General features: G+C 36.5%; 1 protein-coding gene across 4 annotated transcripts in view; it reads right to left on the reverse strand.

Moving 5' to 3' along the window:
• Window positions 1-1,875: 1,875 nt before the first annotated feature.
• Window positions 1,876-20,667, reverse strand: part of MIB1 (MIB E3 ubiquitin protein ligase 1) — an 81,549-nt gene continuing 62,757 nt past the window's right edge. For 3 of the 4 annotated variants that reach the window (XM_064655448.1, XM_064655430.1, XM_064655458.1), the window contains 6 exons: window positions 19,801-19,982; window positions 18,365-18,557; window positions 16,250-16,328; window positions 14,601-14,714; window positions 13,365-13,465; window positions 1,876-8,266 (listed from right to left, as the gene is read on the reverse strand). In XM_064655448.1, coding sequence (XP_064511518.1) covers window positions 8,126-8,266; window positions 13,365-13,465; window positions 14,601-14,714; window positions 16,250-16,328; window positions 18,365-18,557; window positions 19,801-19,982 — 810 coding nt within the window. In that variant the 3' untranslated portion in view covers window positions 1,876-8,125. The remainder of the gene's footprint in view (window positions 8,267-13,364; window positions 13,466-14,600; window positions 14,715-16,249; window positions 16,329-18,364; window positions 18,558-19,800; window positions 19,983-20,667) is intronic. The other variant, XM_064655440.1, reaches the window with a different exon arrangement.

A 20,667-nucleotide genomic window follows, 5' to 3' on the forward strand; every position in this document is an offset into this window, starting at 1 on the left:
GCAGCAAGAAGCCCCAAACCAGACCCAGAACTTCCTCAGGTCAATGTAAGTGAGTAAGATGCACGTGACTAGAAGACAGTAACTTCCATTTAGAGTGACTTTCTCTGAAATGTTCCCTAAGTTGTCACCAAAAACTGAGTCCAAGAAACAGCAAAAATGAAAATTTCAGGAAGCCTATGGGAAAAAAAGACAACGCCAAAAACAAACAACCCTGAAACATTTGTTTCTGAATTTCCTCATGTGGCTGAGGACAATTGTAACTAGACCAAAAAGAAGTGTCCCCACCCTTTCCTCGGGTGGTGGCCAAAACCTCTTTCTTATACTGCCAATAAAGAGAAATAAGGTATGTCAATAAATTAATGTGAAATTTTCTTATGACCAAGTTCAGGAATTCCTCCTATCAGTACATGACATTAAGAATGGAGTCAGATACAAGGATAGGTCCCCACTGTGCTTATGCCAAAGCACTGTGCCAACCCCAGCATAAAGGAGGACAGAATGACATTCAGAAGGGATACACCAAGAAGGAAGGGACACAGTTCTGCTATCAAAAATACAGATATAGAAAGAATTGAAATGGAGGATTTGAGTAGTGGGGACAGAAGCTCTGAGGACATGAAATGCAAAACCCACAGTAGACGAGAAACAGAGAATAACAACTTGCAAACACAACGTTAAGGAAGGCCCCTTGCTACCTCAGTAAGTATAAGAACCTGTGCCAACCTGAACAACACTGACCACCTCAGATTCCTATTTGTGAAACATCAGTACAAGGGTTGGAAATTTTTGTTGAAAGAAACAGCTGTCTGTCTGTTCAGCCTCTTGGTAGAAAGATAACGAGTTACTTCAAACTTCTGCCTTCAAGTAACTTGCATACTCAGGGAAGCCTTGAGAAGCTGGACATTCCTTCCACTGAGCAGACTGATAGGCTTCAAAGCATATTTAACTATAAGCTGTGTTACTATAGGGTGGAAAATATTAATCAGCTCTAGCCATCTAGGGAGAGTGTGGTTATCATTAAGAATATGTTGGACACTCATACAAGAATTCTTTTCCCCTGCCTGCTGGATGAGCTCTCTCATATAACTTTTCTGCTTCCACTGCATGCTTTTGAAAAAAAAGCTAGACTAAATGAATACTTTCAACTAGAGCTAAAGGCAAACACTCCACTGGAACTTTGCCCTAATCAATAGTAGCAATGTTCATGTCACATGAGAGTCAGAGGATAGAATATGGTGCTTACTGAAGTCAGCAAATAAGCTAATTATACTTAGGCTGCTTGAAGAAGGGGACAAGTGAGGTCTGGTCCACCCACTTATTAATGCAATCATCATTACCCTTATCCCTTGTTTACTTTGTGCTGAAATTGTAATAAAAACTTGTCTAAAACGGAGGGTGCTACTGACCCCTTGTGGGAGAAATACTCATACATCTTAGGATGCACAAGTGTCACTGGGGAAATCGGCTCAGAATTAAGTTTGTCTCCTCCCACACATTTATTTTTAAGAAAAAAGTGAAACGGTGTTATAGTGTCACAAGTGTATTCTCCTGATTTTAGGCAATTTTGCAGGAATTCATAGTTTTTACTAGCTTCTTTAGGGCATTCAAGTAAGCGTCAACAAATCCTAACCATAATAGATACTGCACTGACTTTTAAAGTCTTGTACTGTTGAAGACTAAAATTTATGCATTACCAGTAGGCTTGTAAATCCCAAAGCAAAGAAAAAGTGGCTGCTGAAAACATATTTTAACAATTTGCATTAATTATTTTAAAATAAAGTTCTTTCAAAAGTATCTAAAAATACTATCTTTTCATATGTACCTGTCATACAAACCAAGGTTGAAGAAATCTTGAAAAATGAAAAGAAACTGAGAAACAGAGCAACAAAGTTTTTATTCTGTCAGTTCATTTTTTCACCTGTACACTATGATAAATTAAAACACTAAGTCATTTAAGTTAGGTTGGTTTTGATGCCTTTGATTACATACACTTTTAAATGCATCCATTAAATTGAATCCTAGAAGTATAAACTATGATGCAGCATCTGTTGTCTCAGAGTATGGAAGTTACTGTATCTGGCAGATGTTTAAATGATCACATTCACGTAGCCAGATCTGGAAAGGCCATTCAATTACACATAAACACAGAATCTAACATACACTTAACAGCAGCTCTAGTCAGTACTATGAACTGCATATTTACAGAAAAATTTGCACATATGTCACACATAAAAATTTTAAATCAACCTTTTTGTTGTTACAACATAATCCACCCTTCACAATTCTACTGTGCTGCTTTAACAATGTTTGAGTATATGGGAGATTCAAAGGCACGTAGCACTTCTGATGCTTCTATAAACTCTTCAGAGATAGAGGAGAAGCAGATTTTTTTAAAAGTTTGGATTGCAAACTTTCTCAATAAAGTCTGATGCACTTTTAAATACTGTATGCCAACAAGTAACTGAGTTCACAAACATTCTTTCAAGCATACAATTTTCTAATTCCATGGTGACATCTAACATCACTACAACCAAGAAGGAGGAAGACAAATGAGCCACCACTCCTTTCCCACTGCTGTGTGCACAGAAATCAGTATTAATTCGGTCCAATTACACTTTCAAGTCAAAGCTTTTGAAAAAGTCAGTATACATCTTATATGACAAGTTTTATTAACCATCAGCATTTCCTCTGAAAAACTTAGACCTTGCTAAGCAGTTTTAAAGGAAGCAATTATATAATGCTATCTGCATACAGAAATCGTTACAGGCAACCTTAAAATTCTCCAATGAACAGTCATGACAAAATCTACAATTTCCTGAAAATACAAAGTTGATTTTAACAAAAGCAAAAATGTTCCTGCGGTTCAGTAAAACCTGTTTTCTAACATTAATATTTTGCATTCATAAAGACACTAAGCTTGGGACAAAGAAAGTATTTCCTAAAAGCTCAAAATGAGACCAAAACAGTTTTCTAGCTATGAAATGGCATGCAAACATACTGATTTGTTGTCAGTTTTTTCTCTCTCTTATAAAAGACTTAGTGGATCAGAGTAAAGCAGGTATTTTACACGTTCGTTGAGACAATGACCTCTCACACTAAAAATGTCACATTCAGAACATTTTATCACATCTTTGACACAAAAGCTGCTTCTGTAAATTTTAATATTATGCCCTTCAGACCCCCATGACCAGTGCAACAATCAAATAGGTTTCTGAAAGCTTAACAATACCTAAATTTGATGATTTTCCTTTACAGAAAGTATATACAAGTTTATAAACCCATGGCAGGGGTATTACAATTATATTAACATCAACTCATTAACTGAAATCAAAAGATACTTGCATCCTGTAAAGACTCTATGGCTGATGCCCATTCAATAGTTCTATCAAGGCACTATACAGTCATTAAATCTCTACTATTCTCCAAGATGTGCTGAAGAATATTGTGAACGTGTTTAAGTTGTTAAAAAGCCCTGAGTCAGAACTTGCGTATTTACCACAGGGTTAGCTATAAAAATGACACATACTAAAACTTCTGGAGATAACGGTTTTGCTTTGTCAACACAAAAAAGTTATGAAACGCACAAAAAGACAACAGTAAGAATTCCAGCAACTTATGCAAGAAAGCTATACAATGTACATTGTGGCAAATCACACACTGCTATTGTACGTAATTTATACAGTCAGTAAAAAACCTTGAAAATGTATTCATACATCAAAACAAAGCAAAACAAAACTGATGCTTTCCCCATCCCTTCCTGAAGACAAAGAACAGCTAGAGAAGAATTCAGCACTTTGACAGAAAGGAGGTAGCACTGCTAAAGGTTAGGCTGTAAGTGTTGTTGGGGATTTTTAAGTGAAAAGTTGACCCATGCAGCACAAAGAACAGGATAGGCTCTTCGGTTCATCAGCTGCTACTGGAAGAGTAAAATAAATTTCTGGTACGTTTAATTTTGTAGAGGAAGCTCAGATCACTAGCTTAAAGCAGCTTCTTCAAACAATTTAGTGTTTACACAAACTGCAATTAATACTGCTAAAGATAATTACACATACATAAACCTTAATCTCTATAAAATATCTACACAATAAGTACTTAGATTATTTTTGAAAGACCATTTCACGTCTTTAAAAGAGGCTAAAATACCAATTGTAAGACTATGCTAACAAGGCACAAGTACTTGTGCAAATCTGCTATATCCACACCCAGTCCAAGCTAAGAACACCACCTTCTAATGGAACTTAGACATTTACAAAGTAACTTGTTTACTATTTTGCCAATGTAGTTTTCAGCATCCATTTCAGGAAAAAGGGACTGTACTAACAGCCAAAATTTTGAGAAGTGCTATATGAGCTTGGGGTATAGTAAGTGATAAGAAGGTTTCGGAGGGAAAAAAAGTCAAAACATAGTTATATAAAAGTTAACACGCTACAACTATTTAGAGTATTCTGTTAGACTCTTAGGTTGTCTTTAAATCACTGTGTACTGATGTCACAGTATTTATGTATTTTACTAAAAGGAAAAGAAAGTATTTTACTTAAACATCTCTGCATACCTCACATCTGAACAATACGTATTATTAGGTGCCTTCTTGTTTCAAGAAACAAATCAAGATATTTCATTCCATTTAATTTCAAAATTGCTATTAAATACTGGGGGATAATCATAATAAATAAACCTTGCAACTCTCGCATTTTATGATTTTACAGTATATTAAACACCTTACTGATTTTTCTCATTATCACTTTGCTCCGGTGAGATTTACATGTTAATCTTTTGCTGAAGACAGAGGCACAGTGATATATGCTCAACTCTCCTACTTGTTGTAACACCCTTTGGCTTCCAACTGAACTTCTGTTTTTCATCCTTCTACTATGTGTTACCCACTTTTAGTCTACGCACATTGCACAGATGATACCAGACTAAAGAGAGTGAACAAACTCACTAGGTTCCTCAACAACACCAGCTCACCTTCTACATCAGAATCCAACGTGTGAATATAAATACCTATTTCAAGAAACAATACTGGATTTGCAAACATTTTTCCTCATTAGGTTTTTGAAAGGCAAACACGGTGTAGCCTTCCTTAAGACAAGATACAGCTCTTCCACCTGTCAATAAGAGCCCTATACTAATAGTTCGACTGTTAGTTGAACTATTATGTAACTGTTGGTTAACTTATCTAGTTTTCCTAATTCAGCTGTTTCTCGTAGCACCATAACAGCATCAAGTTGACATACTTCAATTTCAACTGGCACACAACATTGCCAAGTGAGTCCAATCACAAACTCCTATGCAGTCACATACATCTACTGTAATTCCAGTACAGAAGACTAAGTCTGCTCCTCAAGCAACACCTTCATTGTCTCTGTTTCCATAGGACTGTGATGGCATTCAAGTACTGAGAGTGTTTCAACAGCTTCTCTGTTGAAAAATACAAGCCCAACAGAGAACTCACCTATGTTACGGTATGTGCCTTCTGCAGTCAACTAATATTTAACATCCAAATCCAGTTTCCTACCCAGGATGCTTTAGATCCGTTCTTACTCAGCTGAATTTTTCAATTCATGATAAGCTGGAATACTTTCAAGTAATTCTGGCTTGTTCCACTAAGAAAGAATTAAGAAAATGCCAGTTGCTATACTGAAGTTTCAGTTGCACTATCAAGAATAAATCCACCCTGCCTTTGTGCTACAACAGTTTATAGAGGTCCCCATGAAGAATTAAGAGGACACAATTTTCAAAATATGTCTACCAGAGACAGAGGAAACCAAGGTACAGATCTGATGCGCTACAGGCTAAAATTCAAAATCGATTGTCAAATGGCATATATCCTATTATAGAAGTATTTCCAGGGGAAGCCTGACAGGAAACTGAAGCCTACTATAGAAAGTTCAGCTGTCAAACATGCTACCAAAAAACCCCCAAATCAAACCAAAAGAAAACTGCCCTCTCCCCCCCCCAAAAACCCACCACCACCCCCCAAAAAACCAAAACCACCCTCAAACTTAGTGACATGCACATTGGTCAAACGAAAATTGCCATGAAAACTCAGGTGCCCTCAGAGTTCAAGTGGAGATAGCAAAATGCTGAACTGAAAAAAAAAGCCTTATATCAGAAACTTTCCAAAGCTCCTTGAGATTCTAGTACTTTAGGATGGGAACCCAAGAAGCAAAAAGGGAAGGCTATTTCATTTTGCCAAGAATACAGATACACAGATTATCTGAGAACAGATGACTACTAATGTACAAAATACACCAGACTACTATAATGACTCCAGATTGTGATTCTGTCCAATGAAAAAACACTGAAAAGAATGAGTAACATTTGCAATGCTGGAGCAGGATTAAAGATGGCTATAGAAAGGCTGTGTATTACATCACTTTGCAATGTTAAAAGCTACTCTACATACATTTTTCCAATATATCACTGTAGCTGATTCCTGGAAAACTCTATTCAGTGTTTAAATCTTATTGCTTAAAGGTTTGTCTGTCTTTATAGTTTATTAGTACCATTCTTCTGAGACTTTTGCCAATGTTTGCACAATTCAGGCATATCAACATAAGGTTCAAAAGAAAGATTCATTTATCTGAAGAGACCGCAATTTTATGCCTTTCTCCTTATTTGGATCTTTCCCTGAACTATCTCTTTGTCCACATTTTTGACATATGCAATGAGAATTAAGTGATAAGTTAATGTTAGCTGCAAGTAAGGCACCTAAATGACTTCAGCGTGGATTTCTTTACTGTCCTGCAAGAACACATCCAAATGAAGTCTGCACAATGGCAAAGGGCTACATGAACTTTGCACTCACAAAACTGTTGAATCACTTAGGAGTAGGCACACATTCCTTTTAGCTACAAGAGATCCTCAAATTAGCATATTTTCTACCATCACGAATGATGAAAGGATGTATTTGTTATCAAAATGTTAACAGTCTACAGTTCCTGACATTAGAATTTTTGGGGTCAGGAACAGCTCTTTGTCACATCAGTGGCAGCAAACTCCTTTAGCCAAATTCAGCTCACCTAAGCAAGGCTCACAAAATTCACTGTTCTGTCAGCAATATCTTCATTTGCAGTATTACCCAGTAATGCTCACAGATGAGTTCTGGTGTTAACACCCAACTCAGATGAATACGCAGTATTAAATCTTCTCTTTTGCTCTTGACCTTGTTTGCCTGGAGATGATAAAACCCACTTAAAAAGAGAGGAAATGTTGCAAAACCTCTAATTTTTCCTTATTTATATACCCACAATTTTTAAAAGGCTCCACATGTATATGTTCCTCTACAACTGATCAAATGCACTCACCCAAAATGGATAACTACCCACTGCTCAAACATTTTCCTTTCCAGTCAGGTTAAAGAAATTCTGTACAAAGTCATGTGACTAGCGAAATTACAATGTTCACTATTTAAGTCAGCTAGCTTGAACCTGTTAGACTAAAGTGCAGTTTTGGGAATGTAATGTTTCTAAAACAGATTTTTCTTTTTCCTATTTCCTTCCCAGGCCATCCTCAGCAACAAAGGGCATGATAAAGTTAGAATTACCTTATTGTATTCTGAGGCCTCATCTTATGAGAATGGTATATTTATTACTAGTGTGTATATAATTTGTATTGATTTTTCATGATTGTACATTTCAAGATGGAAATTAATGTGAATCAGAACTATCAGAGGAAACATGTCAACATTCTCCAGAAAAGCATAAAGCAAAAAAAATCCTAAATATTTATGTTTGGTAGTAACTGACAATATAAAAAAAAAAATCCCTTACATCATCTGACATCTGATACGTATATGGTACACATGAACAAAACCAAAACAAGAATGTCCCTTTAAACTTTAAGGGGAAGAAGACAAAAAGAAAATGAAAAAATGACTGCTTTAAATTAGCTTCAGGCTTAGATGTTTTAGAAGAGTAAAGGTAAAAGCTGACTGTTCAAATACTGTTCTTTTATTTGGTGTGTTCACAGTCTTTAAACAATTACCATGTAATGAACCTGTGCTACAGTATTAGAAATGTTTTCACTAGAACCCTTTACTGCCTTTTAAACTTACAGAGATTTAAACCATCAAAATGACCTTAATATTTCACAACCTAATAAAAGACACTGGTTCCACTATCTAATACAAAAGAATCCTTCGCTCAATTGCCTTGCGGCATATAGGGCATTCACTCATTCGGTCTCCACAAAGTTGACACGTTCCATGGCCACAGAGAAAGATCATATTCTTCAGGCGGTCCAAACAGACAGGACACATAGTCTGTAAAAGATTTTGACAGATTACATAGTCAATGGCAGCAGTTACACAGTATTGAAAATGTCAACAATTTATATGTTGCATATAACAACAAATACAAAATCATCTTAAGCATAAAAGATAATTGCCATAGCATAACCCAGCCACTAACCTAAATTAGTTTGGGCTTTTTTTAATCCCATTGTTACTTGATATTGATTTAAAATATGTGGGCTTTTCCTACACAAACAACTATGCAGCTTTTTTCCAAATATGACCCCTTTAAGTAAGACAATCCAGTAGAAGGCTGACATCAAATTTTCAATATCATTGTCTTAATGTTGCAAACTTAAGGATTCTTCAGAAACAGTCTCCTATATGCCATGTAATCTTCCAGGGAGCAAACACCACAAACAGTTTTACAAATGCAATGCTTGGATAATGATTTACAAATTTCGTCTCAGGTTATCTGGCCATTCATATACTTACCTTAAAACATCAAGCACTGAACACATGCAGAAGCAATAAAAATGCTGCATAATCAATAGTATATGTAAATATTCAATACTTTGTTTGTGGAAGTTATCTAGATTTTCAACCAAAAGAACAACTCAATTTTCAAATGAAGAACAGTTTAATAAATATCTGACCTTCAGTCATAACAGGAGCACAGCAAACTTTTAAAATCAGTTTTAATTGCTGAACATTAAAGTGACAGCCAATGCCCAAAATCTCTAAAGGTTCTTCAACAGCAAAATTAATTTTGTACCAAGCCACTAAGGAACAGTGTCCTTCACCTTTTGTCATATGCAGAAATTTTGGTAAGGCATGTTCCTTCACCATAAACATATTGCAGCCACATTAGGATTTCATTTATCACAGTTGATCAAAGGTTAGTAAATGAATAGATGTTGCAACAGATGATAATTGTTAAGACCATTCTATAGTCCACCAAGTCAAATCTCAGATCTGAGACACACTGTACATATCTAACAAATATAAATGTTGATCTTGTACATAATATGAAATACTGAAAGAGTTCATATTTCAAATACAAATTCATTTTATCACCGTCTTGCACCTGTGACTTGTTTACATACTCATCATTGGGTGTTTACTTCAATTTGTTCATCTAAAGAGAGAAATCCATAGTAGGAACCCTATTCAGTATAACCTTTAAAGCACAGTTTCTGTGGAATTAAGAGGTATTCACAGAATCAGGTAGGTTGGAAAAGACCTCTGAGATCATAAAGTTCAACTTAAGACCTATCAGTATCTTGTCAATTAAACCATGGCACTAAGTGCCACTTCCAGCCTTTATTACTTCCTAAGGTAGATAGCTTAGTTGAAGACCAAAAAAAACCCCAAATCACCATCATTCTGCTTATACAAAGTTTAAATTGGCATAGAGTCTGGCCAAATGCCTATTTTAATCTTCAGGATACCAGTATAATGGAGTAGCAGGAGTATAAAACCTTATGCCAATTTATGTTTAAAAAAATCCTGAAGGGGGGTGTTCTCCAGCTTTGCCAGATTTCCATAGTACTATAACAAAACACTCTTAAACAAAAAATTTGCCCAATACTGAGCATCTGTCAATCAGTCCCACTCATTTTTCCTTTCACACTAAGTCACCAGCTTGACATCCTGTCATGGTTTGAGATCCTCAAAATTCTAATTCCCTAGTCTTAGCCCCCTGTCACTTTGCTCCAGGGGGAAAACCTGGTTCAAATCATTACACATCCTAAGAGGACAATTAAGAGTATTCTTCCTTCAGTAACTCACAGACTTCAAGTATCAGTGAAACAGCTATTTCCAAGGCAATGAACACAGAGCTGTTCTGTGATAAGTGTCTATAACCTGACAGCATTGGTATGATGTCCTTTGACAAAGGACTGACAAAGCAAACACTAATCTTATCTTTTCAGGAAAAAAACCAACAACTCGTAGCCTTTACGTTTTAGCTAATTGCCTTTGTGTCTAAATATAATGTCAGAATTACTAAAGTTAAAAGGGTGTGTTCCTATCCAAATGACACATCATCATCATCATCATCATGGCTAGGCTTTGCGAACAAAGATTTGGGAAGGCTCTATCCACATTTGCTACAGTCCAAATGACACAACATCACTTAAAAATGAAAACATTGATCAAGGGACTCAGAAATAATAAAAATTAAAATCTGTTTAAACACCATTACTTTTAACTGTTTCAATCAGTGAAGCACAGAAATCCTAACATGTTCATCTTACAGATATTTTCTGCAATTGCATGCAGTATTAGCAAATTGCCCAGTTTCTACTGCTTAGTATGAAAGCAGAGAATATAAAATACATTAGCTGTTTAATTTCTCAACATGATACTAACTTAAATGTTAAATTACTTTTACACAGTAGGAGAACACAGCTGGCAGGACAATGAATCTTCCTGTTTGCTACACAGGGTTTTCTTGATTAGCTCAGCAGTTTCCCAGTGAGATAGAAGCCCAGATAACTGAGCTTTCCAGCTTCCAAGGAGAATTTGTTACTTAACTAGGAGTTTATAAGTACTTCTACAGAATAAGCAGTATCTGTTTCTATTGTACTACTAGTTTGTTAGAAAAGTCTCTGCATGAAAGATTTGACTACTATCTTTTGAAGAAAAAGAAATAAAAAAGGACTATAAAAAAGGCATTATGCCTGTTCTCTATGAGAACTACTTCTTTGGGTAAGGACTCTGAAAAAGTGCTCATAGCCACCTTAATTGGCTTTGCAATTCAAAAAAATTTTTTACCACTAACAAGGCGTTTTAAACTGTTTGAAGTATCAATTCCTCCTTACTAAAACCAGTTTTTCCAACAATATACAGGTGCACAGTGACAAAATAAATTTATTAAGGAGGAAGAAAGTGATGTAAGTATGGTGAAGGAACATACATAAGATATTAGACAGATGATGATGATCATGTATGAAATGGAGTGAAGGTATTGCAATTACAGTCAAAAGGGTTCACATTCAGGGAATCCCTGAAGAATGGTGTGGTCATCAGATGTGGGAGATTCTGTTGACATCAGCATCACTTCTGCTTGCCACCAGAAATGGTTTTAAAAGCTTGCTGCACTAACATATTAGATTATCATTGAAGGTATGAGTTGAAACAAAGGATTATACCTGCTGAAAGAGAACAAATTAATTTTAAGTAGAAAAATATCAATTTAACACTGAATTGTTACAGCATAAATCAAAAGAATACACAGTTATAGTGGACTGCTGTACATCACTTTAAACACAAATGTAAAAAATGACATGATGAATTTTTATCAAATCCAACTTGCTACTGACAAATATGATATTCAACTTGCCTGATCACAAGACTAAGCAGAAAAGACACTAAGGAAAATATGGAAGAGTTTCAAGCCAAGATGCACACAGGAATGACCAGAACCACATCGTTCTAGTCAGAGGCATTGAACAATTCTGGCTTCTGGCTAGCAAATCTCAAAAGTAAGACAAAATTGTATAGAATAAAAGAGCACCTAAGGAAAACTGAAAAAAAAAAACTTGAGATCACATCTAATCAAGAAGAAAACCTGTAATATGGTTTTCTTTTCATGTGCCTAAGAGTATTAGCATACCCAAAGAGAAATCTTTTATAAACTCCTAAAATTAACCAGAAAAACATACATCTGAAGAAAATAGATTACTTGCATTTCTGCATTCATCTGCACCATTTACATATATCCTTTCAAATGCCAAAGAAGTAACCATATTCTTTCCATTCAATGCTAAAAAGTAAAGCAGGAGCTAAACACTAGATGTAAGATGTCAGAGATATCTAGACATTCCAGGTGTTACTGTTAAGACAGACATGCATTTTCAAATGACAATTTTCCATCTGCATATTCTTGTACAGACAAAAGCTACATAGGAATCTGTTTTGAATTTCTATTACTGGGGTGCTGGCCCAGTCACCATGACAGGAACAGCTCTTCACAGACATTCCGCCGAGCACATCAGCTCCCAAATTTAAGGCATTTAGAGATATGGGCTGTAAAACTGGCAATCTAAACACTATAGCCTTAACTTTCACATGCATGAACAGCTGAAAGCCACAACTACCAGGATGAGATGTGATGCTGCAATCACTGAAGTATTACTGACTGCTGTAAGCCTTACAAGAGGAAAAAGCAAGTTAGAACACTCCTGTTTCCTGTATCCATGAAAAGTCTCTTCCAGTTTTATTATACATAGGGAAGCCAAAATCACGTTATTAGGGTTCTAAGAGAGTAAGTTCATACAATAATTAGATACTCCAGGTCCTTTACTAGCGAAAAATCTAAAAATCAAGTTTTTCTACAGATGGAAAAGCAATGAAACAATTCAGTAATTTAACACGACAAAGTTCTGCATGTAGACAACTACTTCAAGCATTTCAAATGGAACTAGACTTAGAGACGTAACACACTTAAATAGGTCAGTGAAAAATTAATTTTTCCATTAGGTTTCTGAATTGCATGTAACTTAACCAACGAATAATCAATACAATCTGTAGTTAATCTGTATAAATTTCCTCCTGCAAACACTATACATAATTACAGATGACAAATCATAACATTTAAATTACAAATATTCAAGTTTTTTGTATAGTACTTTCAAAGTTTTAACTTTGCAATTACACAGTCTTTTGAAGAATATGTGAACCATACCCCTCATATGGCAGGTAACTGCCAGCTGTTGTTCAAAGACAGCTAATGAACAAACAAGTAAAGATGCAGGTAGATACAGAACAGTGAAGAAAATCTACTTTTTCCACCATTCTGTGAAAACAGCTTCTGCTGTACCTACACACTCAGGTCACTAAACAGGCAGAGAATACTCTGACTGGACAGAGCACCCTTTTTTAGTCACGCCAACACAGATGCTCTTAAACAGACTGATTATCAAACCTGGCCACTTGATTTTTTTGTTTTTAACCCTGTACATAAAGAACATACAAGCCACATCACGCAAAAAAATATTGGTCATTTAACTAAAATTTAAGAGCTGATGCACTTTAACATGTCATCTTGCTTTAAATAACAGAGGATACATTGGCTTGTCCAATTAGTTTAGTGGTCCATAAAATTTTTATTCAGCACTTTTACCTGTTCCTTGATGTCTTGTAACTGTTGCTGCAGCTTCTGTACATCTGCATTGACATTAGTATTGTCTTTGTCTTTCTGCAAAACTGGAATGTTTCCACTTGCTGTAATGTAAAGAAAATAAAGATACATGATTATGCAGCAATTCAATGAAACAGGAATAATTATTTCCAGTGTCATAACTACAATTTTTTAATTATCTGAAATAATGTTAGTCAAATATCTTTGGTAATCTAACTGAATTCACTACATCACTGCAGCTCAATTAATACAGAATTTCTTTGAATTTAGTGGCAACACTTCTTTGACAAATATTTCCACAATAATGATACTTGTAGTCCCTTAATGGTCTCGGAGTTCTTATTTGCTAGTAGTTCCTGAAGTAAAATTTTTGGGGTATATGCTTAAAAAAAAAAACCTCAAATCCTTTAGCACTGAAAAGACTTATCTACACCGATGATTCACTTTGGTGTTGAAAACTGCACAAGTGTCTTGGAAGTAGTTCGTTCAGACTTTGAACAAGCTCTGATTAATATTCTTATACCTGATTGACCTAGGAAGTAATGTTACTATAAGAAGCAGAAAAACTGTAAAGTATTTTAAACTCCCAGTGTATTGAAAACATGATTTTACTGATTATTCTTACATTTATCTATTTTGGAGCATTATGACTGGAACGAAGTAATATTCCAATTCCCATAAAGTCAACTGAAATACTGCATACCACAGAGTAAATGCACATACACAGACAGAGTAAATGCACATAATCCACAGAAATTATTCAAAGAAGTCACAAGAAATTTAAAAACTAGTCAAAGCAGGAGATGTAAAACTCTACATTCTGTCAGGAAAGTTGCTTGTACCTAGATGCAAAATATTTAACATGCCTTCAGAGTTCCAGAAGTAAAAAACCCCAAACATTTATTTGCTCATTTGCACAATTACAGACAATTCTCAGCTTTTGCTTCATTAGACATTACCAAGTGGCTAAGCTACCACACGCTCTCGGCCTTACTCTGAACGCTGGAAGCAATGCTCCAGTATAATGACCAGTGTTATTATTACATCTGCTGCTGCCACTGTAGAAAGTAGTGCAAACAGCAAATGGATACCCGGGTTAACATTGTTTTTATTGAACTTTCCTTTAGAAAGGAGAAAAAGTATTTAGGTCATTTAGAAGAATGAGAATAAGAAGTTGGTGGAGGAATATGAAAGAGTATGGGCTTTGGAGTCACTCACAAATATCATCAGTGGTATCTTCTGTACCTTTCCCTCCGCAGCACATTATGAAAGGCACTCTTCGCTCAACCACTGCCCGACACTGTACACACTTCTTCATCAAGCTTGCACAATCTGGTAGGACAGAGAAATAAATCAACTCTGAATCCTGCTACTTAATTTTTCTTCTTTTCTATATGTGAGCTTGTCTAATCACAGTAACTGTACAGCAATGACTGAACATATGCTTATAATAGAAAAAACTACTTTCTGCACAAACTTTCTGCAAATCACACATATAAACAACATCCTGTCTGGGATTCAAAATAAATCTATTCCCTTTATCTCCTTTTAAAGTATTACAAGTGAGCAGGTTCCTCTTTCTCCAAATGGATGTCTATTCCACTAGAACTGCTGAAGTTAAAAAGTAAAATTACACACATTTGAGATTGGAATTTCCAAGAATGTCTCACTACCCACTTTTTCCTTTAGAGCAAAGAATCTCACTAACTGTCCTAATGGTCCAGGGGCAAATAAGTGCTGCTCCTTACCCTGAAGAATAAACCTACATCTTTTCATATAATCCTAGAAATGAGGTTGTAATTCTTCTACAAAAGGCAAATTATTATGTCTCATAAATGCCAAAAGGTTACTAGAATTAATAGAATGGGTCTTATAAACTACACAATTTTGGAGACTCTCTATTATCCTGTTTGAACAAGATGTCCAGAAAAAAATCTGGAAAGAAATCATCTGCATTTGTTAAACCTTTTGCTGTCCCTGTTACAGCTTAGACTTGGTAATGTGCATTGCACTGTTGAAATCCTTCACCACAGCAATCAATCTTTTTGTTGTCCTCTTTCCTGGGAAACAAATCAAAACCACTTTTCTCATCATCTTTCAACTGCAGACAGTGAAAGAGGCCAGATCAGGATAACTATAGTCAATGACGTCAGCTGCCTCAGCCAGAACAGAGGAAGAAATCAGCCTTCTTTAGCAAGACCAAGCAAGCAGTTACTCATGGGAATGATTACCCTCCCTCTCATGTAGGTCCTCATCAATATGGACTGCTCTTCTCCAGGCAAATCACTCTTCAACAAAGCCCTGAAATGCCTGGAGACAAGGTGATGGCTGCATTCTCATCCACATATTCTCAAAACCAGAAAATTTCTGGCAATCTCCTAGGTATTTTTTTTCCTCCACGGGATAAATCAAAGTGAAACACAACTGGCGCTTTTTGCAAAGATATATGATGTGTCTTTTAGAGAAAAATACAACCCTTGTGCAAATCTGTAGATTAGTAATGAAACATACGAAATATTTATTTAAAGTATTCTTTTAAAACACCATTTGCACATCTGAATGCCCCAAAAAGCTGCAAAAAAGCAACAAAATTAATTCTAATAACTTCAGAAGTTTTAATGATATACAGTAGGCTTTTGTAATAAATAACTCAGACGGAAGAGCACTTGTTTCCTCAATTTTTGAAAATCTCCGCTTTGTCCTCCAATTATTACCAGCATGCCAAATAATGTCAAAATTCTAACCATCACACCAGGCTATCAAGGAAATTGGACATGACATCAGATTACTGATGACCTTTTAGCAATCCAATTAAAAATATTCTGTTTCATGATTACTTCAAAAAGGGCTTCTGTCAAGTTACTTACTCTCACAGGCACACATATGACCACAAGGCTGGAAAAGCACCGCTGCCTTTTTGTCTGAACATACTACACATTCTTCAATCTGTAAAGAACAACAAACACATACGAGAAAAGTTTATCTCCTGCTCTCTATATTAATTTGCAAGGCACGTGGAGTTCAAGAAGCTTTATTTAGTTGGGGTTTTTTAAACAATTCAGCACCTCAGAATCTAACTTTAATGAGTTAGTGTGATAACTTCTAAGAAGATATATTTTCTAGTAATTTTTACACATTCAGTACACTGACAGGCACAGAGAAGCAGTTAGGACAGTATATATTTTTTATTTTTTCTTGTTCTTTGTTCCATCATATATACTTAAATTGGGGTTATTCAGTCTGGAGAAAAGAGGTCTCTGGGGAGACATTATTGCAGCCTTTCTGTATTTAAAGCGGGCCTATAAGCAAGATGGGTACAAACTTTTTAGCAGGGCCTGTTGCAGAAGGACAACAGGTAATGGTTTTAAACTAAGAGAGAGTTGATTTGGACTAGATAGAAGAAAAAAATATTTTATAATGAGATTGCCCAGAAAGGTGGTAGATGCCCTGTCCCTAGAAACATTCAAAGTCAGGTTGGATGGGGCTCTGAGCAACCTGATCTAGTTGAAGATGTCTCTGCTCATTGCAGGGTGTTAGATATTAGTTAGATGACTAACTTGAAAGGTCCCTTCCAACCCAAACCATTCTACAATCCTATGAAATTCACTTATAAGCTACTGGTATATTCTGGATTAGGGTTTCTCTAGCCCTTTATTGTGAGTACCTGTATATACCATACAACCACAGAATGGCCTGGGTTGAAAGGGACCTTAAAGATCATCCCATTTCAACCCACCTACCATGGGTAGGGACACCTTTCACTAGAGCAGGTTGCTCAGGGCCCCATCCAACCTGGCCTCGAACACTTCTAGGGATGGGGCATATAGAGTTTGACCACAGACATCACATACCACTCCATTCATACTAGCCTGGACCACTTCTTCCAGTTCATAGAGAACTGTTGGCCTGAGTCATTGATTTCTTAGCCTTTTTTACAGAAATTGCTGTAAGTTTTTATGTAGAAGAGAAATATTAACCAGATATTCCACACTCTCAACCTAATTCTGCAAAAGAAATGAAGGGAAGGTTATCCACAAAGGTTAGCCTTCATCTGGGAAAGCTGATTTCCATAGATTAGCTCCTTTAGAAGCCTCTACTAGAGGTAGAAGCCTTACTTTGCTGCTCCGAATCCCCCAGTGACAGAACCCTTTCACTGATTATAAAGGAAGTCTAGAGAAAAAAGAGCTCCCGCTATGTTAACATTTGGATTTTGAAAATACGCAGCGCAGAATAGTGAATGGTATAAGAAATAAGAATAGGAGAGTGAATAGTAAAACCAATACGAATTTATATTTACAACTCCTATATTTACTCTGAAGTAGAGAAAAAAAACCCCTAACATAGTGCAGAAGCAGACTAGTCAAATGTTTGGAAAAAAATTTAAAGATAGAGTTGGGTTTTCATAAAAACTACTGAGACTAGGTCTCCAAAATAGGGCACAACTGGTTGATACTCTGAAGAAAAAAGACAGCATAATGAAACTTGTGATTCCTAAGAAAGAAAAGGTGAAAGCTGAAAGTAATTATTAACTTCAAAAACAAGCACATATTAATTAACTCAGTTTACAGGCAAATGATCTTTTAAGCAGCCCTAAGGAATAAAAGAACTCAGAAGAATTGAGTATTACTGAGGGAAATTATACTTCAGAAAAAGCAGCGATTTATCTTAACGTGAAGAAAAAAATACTGTGGAGGAGGGAAATAATCTATTTCAATAAAGTATCCTCAGGTGACTGTATTAGGAACTCTGAAGACCTGAACAATAAAAACATTGCAAGGCAGGGAAAGGTACAGGGAAACACAAAAGAGCAATGTACAACGTTGGGACAAGATATCACTACAATGCAAAATTAATTCCATCCAGTGAGACATGTGTAAGGCAAACTACCACATAAAATAAATTATGTATTTCCTGGACCACTCTATTTTTGTTTCTTTTCCATTAAAAAAGAGAGAGAACCAATGAATTTTGGAGGTTTTTACCTTTGTCCTAGACTGAACTTGTTCTTTACAGATGAGGCATTTTTTCACCCGTGGTGAGCACAGAGAACAAGTGGCAATGTGTCCACATGGGCCAAACAGCGTATCTCTCTTCATGTCTGAACACACCATACATTCTTCTAAGGTTTCAGAATCATTGTTGATCATAGACGGACTTCGGGAACCAACCTGACCACTACAAAGAAATCTTGCAGTCAAACTTTTAAGAACTAAAAAAAAAAAATTAATTTAAAATGCACATCAATTGGCTGTTTATATACTCCTACGCATTCAGGCATCACTGTATCATCATAAAGCAATCTGAACTGCCTTTTCCCAAATGAACAGCTGACACCAGACTGCGAGGTCACACGCTCAGATAAGACATCATAGAGAAACCGGACACAGAACAGCACGTCGTGAGCATGTACATAAAAAGCTGTAAAACGCCCTTCCCTCTCATCCTAAGAGTTTACTGATAGAGACATGCCCTGTAGATTCAGAACCGCACAGCTGAACACCTTCACCCTGAACACGTTTCAATGCCCAGCAGGCGACAGAGCCCAGGCTCGGCCAGCGAGTTCAGGTCGGAGCGCTGTGCTGCTGCTCCCCCAGCAGAGGGCGTCGCTCCCGCAGCCCTCACCGGCCCGTCAAAGCTGGCGGAGAGGGAACAGCCAAGGGATGAGGCCGAGATAGATGGACACAGACAGAAAGGCTCTGAAAGAACATAAGCACCTTACTCCTTACCAGGACAACATCAATAAAAACAGCCTCTCTTTGTGACATTTTGAAAGTACCGTTTTGATTTCCATACAGGAATTAATCACGGGGGGAACACAACCGGGACAAGCTGAATCATCTCATACTGCATACACTTGGTAACATGACATTTCTCTGAAATCATAATTCCTAAAGACATCAGACCCACTCCATTATACTCTTTTTACAGAATCATACAATTGTTCATGTTGACAGGTACTCAGTAGGCCACCTGCTCAAAGCATCTTCAACACTAAATTTATACCAGGCTATACTGGGCTTCACCCATTTCAGCCTTTAAAACTCGTAAGAGATTTGTGTGGAGATCTGACAACTTCCTAAGCCAACCTGTTACAATGCCTAATTATTCTTCCAGTGAGTTCCCCCCACCCTGCTATTTCTGAAGCTCTACGAACCTCCACTTGCAGATTGTCACCTTCCCACTCTCCTCCCTTCCATATTAACATGCATGAAAGTCCTGTAAGACTTGGGTAAATTTCAACTAATGTATTTGTAAATAGCATTCAATGTACCACAGCAAATGAAGAATTAATTGAAAGTAAATAAAATAGCTTGCATGTTTTAATGCTATTGCTAATAAAGGCACGGTGTTTTAAATAAGTAAGTTAATCTATAGAAAGCAGAGATTTGGAAACCTTGTATTTTATGAATATACAAACCTGACTTTTTCTTTGTGACATTTAGCCAATGCTTTGCAGAGACTCGGATCAGGGCAGAGATCGAGAGGAGATTGACCCTTCTTGTTACGAATGCTGAGATCAGCTCCGTTGGCTGCCAGGAAGCAGGCAATAGATGCTGCACTCTTCTTCTCTGCTCCTTGAGTGCCAAGTCCCATTATTAACTGAAAGAAAACAAATACGTAAGCAACTTGAAAGCCTCTCTATACAGTTAAGAATTGTTTGGCTAAAGGAAAACTACTTGACATGAACACATGCACATAGACACATATATGTATTAACCTGTAAGCTCAAGGAAGCATCTCTAGAACTAAAATTAAAACAATTGTACAATTGCTTAATTTTTAGTCAGCTATACTCAATTTTCCTTTAAGGAACTAAAATTCAGCAAGGAATAAGAATTCAGCAAGGAATAGTTTGACTGTTGAAGCATCCTGCACACCTATACTCACATGTGAAGGGGCTGTCCTTCTGTGTAAGTACTGTAAAGGGCAAAGTTCCAGTGGGTATATTCAGAACACACTTCAGTACACTGAAATTGCAAAGTTCAGACAAAATGCTGCCAACAGCACCACATTTGGACTGAAAACACAGCTGAGCAGAGAAATAAATACATACTTACTTTTAGTCTAGTGATAACATACCTGCCCAAGAAAGCAACTGAATTTGAGTCTTTCTCAGCCTAGATGGATTTAAACTCACACACTGTCCTTCCTGTCCTAATCAGATAAGGTTACTTTGCCCTTTTACAGCTAGTACTTTATTTTTGTATTACTGTACCTATTACACACAGTTCACAGGGCCATCTAGACAAAGAGAGAAGGCTCACTACCATAGCCCAGCAAGAAG

Source organism: Pseudopipra pipra, chromosome 1 (genome assembly GCF_036250125.1).
Source record: "Pseudopipra pipra isolate bDixPip1 chromosome 1, bDixPip1.hap1, whole genome shotgun sequence".
Classification (NCBI taxonomy): domain Eukaryota; kingdom Metazoa; phylum Chordata; class Aves; order Passeriformes; family Pipridae; genus Pseudopipra; species Pseudopipra pipra.